The following is a 7500-nucleotide window of genomic DNA, read 5'->3' on the forward strand; positions in this document are numbered from 1 at the left end:
AAATAAATACAAATGGCTCATATAGAGTCTGTAAATGCCAAACAAATGTATTTAATGGTTTGCATTAGGTTTTGGGTTAGTCTAAAGAAATTATCCTGATCTTAATGGTGCACGTAATAATTCCGGTCACATGATCTAAACATGTCTGCCCCCATGTGGCGACCAGCTGCATGTGAAATAATACAGCTTTCATTAGGCTGCTGATATGAGTCTTCATCTCATGTGAATGCACATGATTTACTATTAATTTATCTATGTTTAAAACGTTTTTAATGTGGAATAAGTGACCGAGAGCACCTTTAATCTTTATAAAATGGGAGGTTATAATTTAGAGCATGTACCACGTATGTGCAGGTATCGTGCTGTAGCGTCTTGGAGTCGTGTGCAGGGTGTTGGTGTTCCAGCGTCCACAGCCGTAGGGATCGTGTGCATCTGGGTGTTGGCTGTAGTTTTGGCCGTTCCAGAAGCCATCGGCTTCAAAATGGTCAGTTTTGACTACAACAACGTCACGATACGAACCTGCATGCTGAAACCAGAGACGCCATTCATGACGGTAAGAACACACTACAGTAGATACACAACAATGCCTCGAACGACTCTTTAAGTCCTGTGTATGTTTGTGTGTGTGGCTGTAGTTCTACAGGGATGTGAAGGTGTGGTGGCTGTTCGGCTTTTATTTCTGTGTTCCTCTGGTGTGCACGGCCGTCTTTTATACTCTCATGGCCTGTGAGATGCTGAGCAACAGGAAAGGCAGTCTGAAATACTCTCTGAGTGAACATCTCAAACAGGTGATGCTCTGACACACTCAAAGGATCTTTCTATTGTTAATACTGTACTACATTATTTTAACACAGTAAGTTTAGTGTTTATACACTAAGGCCACTGTCTAGAATTCAATGGATAACTGAGGCCACATCCACACTAATCCATTCTTCTTTAAAAACACATGGATTTTTCTGCATTTACGACTCTCATCCACACTAGAACCGCGTTTTCTTCCACCGAAACCTTTCGAGACCTCTCCATAACCGCACACTTTGGAAAACGTTGACGTTAGATAACTGAAAACTGAGGTTTCAAAGGTACAGATTAGTGTGGACGTGGCTTTGTTTTGTATGCGGTAATGGGTCTTTGATTGAGTAAAGTGGCGTTCAAGTGTGGATGAGAGGCGTAAACGTAGTGAAATAAATGTTTTCAGTTTCCTAACATCATCGTTTTCCAAAGTATATGGCAATGGAGAACGTTTTCGAAATGCTCCATTTTCGATTGATGAAAGCGACATTCTAGTGTGGATGAGAGGCGTAAACGTAGCAAACTTGATGTGTTTTCAGTTTCCTAACGTCATCGTTTTACAAAGTATGCGGTAACGGAGAACTTTTCCGAAATGCTCCAGTTTTGGTGGAGGAAAGCGTTGTTCTATTGTGAATGGGAGCGCAAATGTAGCGAACATTATCCATTTCAGTTTTCTAACTTCATCGTTTTCCAAAGTAAATGGCAATGGAGAGCGTTTTCGAAATGCTCCATTTTCGATTGATGAAAGCGACATTCTAGTGTGGATGAGAGGCGTAAACGTAGCAAACTTGATGTGTTTTCAGTTTCCTAACGTCATCGTTTTACAAAGTATGCAGTAATGGAGAGCGTTTTCGAAATGAGAGGTGTAAATATAGCGAAATAAATGCGTTTGAGTTTTCTAACTTTATAGTTTTCCAAAGTATGCCGTAATGGAGAGTGTTTTCGAAATGCTCCATTTTCGATTGAGGAAAGCGGCATTCTAGTGTGGATGAGAGGCATAAATATAGCGAACTTGATGTGTTTTCAGTTTCCTAACATCATCATTTACCAATGTATGCCATTATTGAGAGCGTTTTCGAAATGCTCCATTTTTGGTGGAGGAAAGTATCGTTCTAGCGTGGATGAGAGCGCAAATGTAGCGAAAATAATCCATTTCAGTTTTCTAACTTCATCATTTTCCAAAGTAAATGGCAATGAGAGCGTTTTCGAAATGCTCTGTTTTTGATTGATGAAAGCGACATTCTATTGTGGATGAGAGGCGTAAACGTAGCAAACTTGATGTGTTTTCAGTTTCCTAACGTCATCGTTTACCAAAGTATGCGGTAATGGAGAACTTTTTCTAAATGCTTCATTTTTGGTGGAGGAAAGCGTTGTTCTAGCGTGGATGAGAGCGTGTATTTAGCGAAAATAATCCATTTCAGTTTTCTCACTTCATCGTTTTCCAAAGTAAATGGTAATGGGGAACAAGTGTGGATGAGAGGTGTAAATGTAGCGAAATAAATGCGTTTTCCAAAGTATGCCGTAATGGAGAGTGTTTTCGAAATGCTCCATTTTCGATTGAGGAAAGCGGCATTCTAGTGTGGATGAGAGGCGTAAATATTGCGAACTTAATGTGTTTTCAGTTTCCTAACAACATCGTTTTACAAAGTATGCAGTAATGGAGAACTTTTTCGAAATGAGAGGTGTAAATGTAGCGAAATAAGTGCGTTTGAGTTTTCTAGCTTTATAGTTTTCCAAAGTAAATGGCAATGAGAGCGTTTTCGAAACGCTCCATTTTCGATTGATGAAAGCGGCATTCTAGTGAGGTGTAAACGTAGCAAACTTGATGTGTTTTCAGTTTCCTAACGTCATCCTTTACCAAAGTATACAGTAATGGAGAACTTTTTCGAAATGAGCGGTGTAAATGTAGCGAAATAAGTGCGTTTGAGTTTTCTAGCTTTATAGTTTTCCAAAGTATGCCGTAATGGAGAGCATTTTCGAAACGTTCCATTTTTGGTGGAGGAAAGCGTTGTTCTAGCGTGGATGAGAGTGCAAATGTAGTGAAAATAATCCATTTCAGTTTTCTCACTTCATCGTTTTCCAAAGTAACTGGCAATGGAGAGCGTTTTCGAAATGCTCTGTTTTCGATTGAGGAAAGCGGCATTCAAGTGTGGATGAGAGGTGTAAACGTAGTGAAATAAATGTGTTTTCAGTTTCCTAACGTCATCGTTTCCCAAAGTATGCGGTAATGGGGAATTTTTTCGAAATGAGCGGTGTAAATGTAGCGAAATAAGTGTGTTTGAGTTTTCTAGCTTTATAGTTTTCCAAAGTATGCCATTATGGAGAGCATTTTCGAAATGCTCCATTTTTGGTGGAGGAAAGCATCGTTCTAGTGTGGATGAGACCGTGTATTTAGCGAAAATAATCCATTTCAGTTTTCTAACTTCATCATTTTCCAAAGTAAACGGTAATGGAGAACTGGTGTGGATGAGAGGTGTAAATGTAGCGAAATAAGTGCGTTTGAGTTTTCTAGCTTTATAGTTTTCCAAGGTATGTGGCAATGGAGAGCGTTTTTGAAACGCTCTGTTTTCGATTGAGGAAAGCGGGATTCAAGTGTGGATGAGAGGTGTAAATATAGCGAACTTGATGTGTTTTCAGTTTCCTAACATCATCGTTTTACAAAGTATGCAGTAATGGAGAACGTTTTCGAAATGAGAGGTGTAAATATAGCGAACTTAATGTGTTTTCAGTTTCCTAACGTCATCATTTTCCAAAGTATATGGTAATGGGAAGCTACATTTTTTTCTTTCCTCCATCGGTTTCAAGTGAAAATGTATTAGTATGGACGTGGTCGTAGTAAATTCTGGTATTTTCACCCAGTTTCGGTGTGCCTTGCAATGCATAAATATAAACAGCCATGACATTTCTGTTTCAAATCCCATTTTATGGCAATCCTGTTACATTCAAGAAGTTTTAAGCTTTATTGTATTGTTATGGGTTGAAGATCAGAGCAAAATTCTCGAGCATATTTCAACACACTATATTATTGAACTTATGTGTGTGTGTGTGTGTGTTGGAGCAGAGGCGTGAGGTGGCGAAGGCCGTGTTTTCTCTAGTGTTGATCTTTGCTCTCTGCTGGTTCCCGCTGCATCTGAGTCGCATCCTGAAGAAGATGGTTTACTTTCAGAATGACGTCGGCCGCTGTGACCTGCTCAAGTAAGACACAAACACAAAGACTCTGTATTTCCTTTAAGGAAACTACAGGACATCCATTAACGTATATACAAAAAACCTGACATAAAATCGGTCATGATTGATATGATCGAACCTATTTATAAGATATCTATTAAATAGTTATTAAACCTATTAATTAGTCATATTGCAGTGACTCTGTCAAGCTTTCAGTTGGGAACCTATTTATTTATTTTTTATACCAGAATTGTATAATTTTCATAATTCTGTGAAAGGGATAGTTCACCTCTCGTTATTTACTCTCCCTCACAGGCACTGCAGTTACTTACTGGTTGCTTTTTAAATATTTAATATATTTATTTAATATATAGGATTAATTACTGGATTGCATTGCATTTATAAAACCTGTGAAGACATGCCTTTTACAATAATTGTATTACATTTATTTTAGAATTTGTTATATCTGCTCTGTCGAGGAATCAGACTTCAATTATGTTAAACAACAGCGCTAAAAGGATATATATATACAGTACACTCACCGACCACTATATTAGGTACACCTGTACAACTACTTATTCATGCGATTATCTAATCAGCCAGTGCAGTGCATAAAATCATGCAGATACGGGTCAGGAGCTTCAGTTAATGTTCACATCAACCATCAGAATGGGGAAAAATGTGATCTCGGTGATTTGGACCGTGGCATGATTGTTGGTGCCAGATGGGCTGGTTTGAGTATTTCTGGGATTTTCACACACAACAGTCTCTAGAGTGTAAAGCAGTGCTTGAAGTGGGCGGGTACTCACCGGTATGCAGTACCTGCACTTTTCTAATTTAGTCTACAGAGTACCTCCAGCAATTTAGTCTCCCGGTATGATGTAATGTCTTTATTTAATGTAAGTCAGTGATTCGATGAAGCCCGCCAATCACTTTTATATGATATTCCAAATGATTTTGATAAAATCACGGTAAACATCCAAGCTCTCTGCGCAAAACTCAGTGGTGAGTTTAACAACACTCAACACGTGCAACAGCATCGGTGGTCGTCAAGCAATGAGGAGCGCACATGTTTAACCCTTGTGCATCAATTTAAAAAAGTTACTCAGTGGTCCTTCGAGAACAAAAATGTCTGCGTCAAAAAACTGCCATAATAATATTATATATTAATATTATTTTCCACTTTCAATGAGTTAATTTTTTTTAACCAACATCAGTCCTGATCATAACTACCAAATATTCATTCATTTTCAGGATTTCAACCCTTTAAATGCCAGTTTGTTTACATAATGCCACTGTTGTTTTTACACACACACACACACACACACACAATTTCTCAATACACACATACAAAACACACTCTGACACCCATACCAACACACACTCACACAATTTTATCTGCATCATTTATTCAGTTGTCCTGCAGTGCTCTATAATACAGCAAACAGAAAATAGGGGAAAAGCTTGTATTTGCTCCATAGGCTAAACATGAGAAAAATGGCGCCATCTGGTGGAAAATATTACAAATGTCAATTTTAGGGGGCCTGGGTAGCTCAGTGGTAAAATACGCGGGCTACCACCCCTGGAGTTCACTAGTTCGCTAGTTCGAATCCCAGGGCGTGCTGAGTGACTCCAGCCAGGTCTCGTAAGCAACCAAATTGGCCCGGTTGCTAGGGAGGGTAGAGTCACATGGGGTAACCTCCTCGTGGTCACTATAATGTGGTTTGTTCTCGGTGGGGCGCATGGTGAATTGAGCGTGGTTGCCGCGGTGGATGGCGTGAAGCCTCCACACACGCTATGTCTCCGTGGCAACGCGCTCAACAAGCCACGTGATAAGATGCGTGGGTGGACTGTCTCAGACGCGGAGGCAACTGGGATTCGTCCTCCGCCACCCGGACTGAGGCGAATCACTATGCAACCACGAGGACTTAGAGTGCATTGGGAATTGGGCATTCCAAATTGGGAGAAAAAAAAATGTAAATGTTGAAGCCAGGGCTCCAGAATGAAAGCATATTATCATAGAATTCATGATTTTATGCTTTAATGGCACTGGGATCAAATATTGCAGTTTTAATGGGTTTCAATGGGGACATTTTTGTCCTGAAGGTCCTGAGTGTAACTATTTTGTGTACACAGTGTATTATAGATGTATTATAGGAACTGAGCTTGAAATATCAAAATTCCCCCCAAAATACACTCCTTTCGCTAAATTTAAGCTGTTGGCATTAACACAGTCAAAATGATCGAAAAACTAAATGAGAAAGACAAAAATGTCCCGAAGGTCGCACAAGGGTTACGTTTGTCTAGGCATAGTTCAGTTACACTCATCTCCAGCAACCTTTGATTGAGCGTATATTATCACTTCTTATTCACTCAAATGTATTTATGCAAACTGATTAGCCGCTGGGTGGATATTCAAAGAAAATACACTGTAACATTTGCTTTTTATTCTCCATTCTTTTCTGCAGTGCTCATAAAAAGACTATGTGAGGTGTCACTGAACTTGCCTATGCATAAATCCTGACCGTGTTTAGCTCTATATACAGATGTCTGTCAGATCTGTTCAAATCAGTTTGTTCACCGTGTTTAATGATTATTATCTGCACAAGTATCTGGCTTCTGTGTTCAAATTCATGTGTGCAGGATAAAGAAAGGCTCATTTTGCCCTCATTGAATGGGAGGATAATACAAATTAAAACAAGGAAAAACATAATGCTCCTTTTTTCAATTGTAAATAAATGTAAATAAACATGTATTATTAACAGTTTTTTTCCATGTTAACATGTTAGTTACAATAAAATTGTTAGGTAAACAGTGCATTCATAAAGTATTCAGATACCTTAATTTTTTTCACATTTTTTTTTTATGTTGCAGCCTTATGCTAAAACGCTTTAAATAAAAAAAAAATTCCACATCAATCTACACTCCATACCCCATAATGTCCAAGCAAAAACCAGAGTTTGGATAACTTTGCAAAAAGAAAAAACTGAAATATCACACTGACATAAGTATTCAGACCCTTAACTCAGTACTTAGTTGAAGCACCTTTGGCAGCGATTACAGCCTCAAGTCTTTTTGGGTATGGTGCAACAAGCACACCTGGATTTGGGGATTTTCTGCCATTCTTCTCTGCAGATCCTCTCAAGCTCTGACAGGGTGGATGGGGAGCATCGGTGGACAACCATTTTCAGATCTCTCCAGAGATGTTCGATTGGGTTCAAGTCTGGGCTCTGTCTGGGCCACTCAAGGACATTCACAGATTTGTCCCTAAGACACTCTTGCATCATCTTGGCTGTGTGCTTAGGGTCATTGTCCTGTTGGAAAGTGAACCTTCGGCCCAGTCTGAGGTCCTGAGCACTCTGCACCAGGTGTTCATTAAGGATATCTCTGTATTTTGCTGCATTCAGCTTTCCTTCATCCCTGACCAGCCCCCCAGTCCCTGCCGCTGAAAAACAACCCTACAGTATGATGCTACCACCACCATGCTTCACCGTTGGGATGGTATTGAGCAGGTGATGAGCGGTGCCCAGTTTCCTCCAG

The 7500-nt window shown here is 39.6% G+C and overlaps 1 protein-coding gene across 1 annotated transcript in view; it reads left to right on the forward strand.

Moving 5' to 3' along the window:
* The window catches only part of ednrab (endothelin receptor type Ab), a 14525-nt gene that overhangs the window by 3413 nt on the left and 3612 nt on the right, over positions 1 to 7500 (forward strand). The window contains exons 4-6 of the mRNA XM_051659258.1: positions 355 to 553; positions 636 to 788; positions 3854 to 3987. Coding sequence (XP_051515218.1) covers positions 355 to 553; positions 636 to 788; positions 3854 to 3987 — 486 coding nt within the window. The remainder of the gene's footprint in view (positions 1 to 354; positions 554 to 635; positions 789 to 3853; positions 3988 to 7500) is intronic.

The sequence above is a fragment of the Myxocyprinus asiaticus genome, chromosome 28 (genome assembly GCF_019703515.2).
Source record: "Myxocyprinus asiaticus isolate MX2 ecotype Aquarium Trade chromosome 28, UBuf_Myxa_2, whole genome shotgun sequence".
Classification (NCBI taxonomy): domain Eukaryota; kingdom Metazoa; phylum Chordata; class Actinopteri; order Cypriniformes; family Catostomidae; genus Myxocyprinus; species Myxocyprinus asiaticus.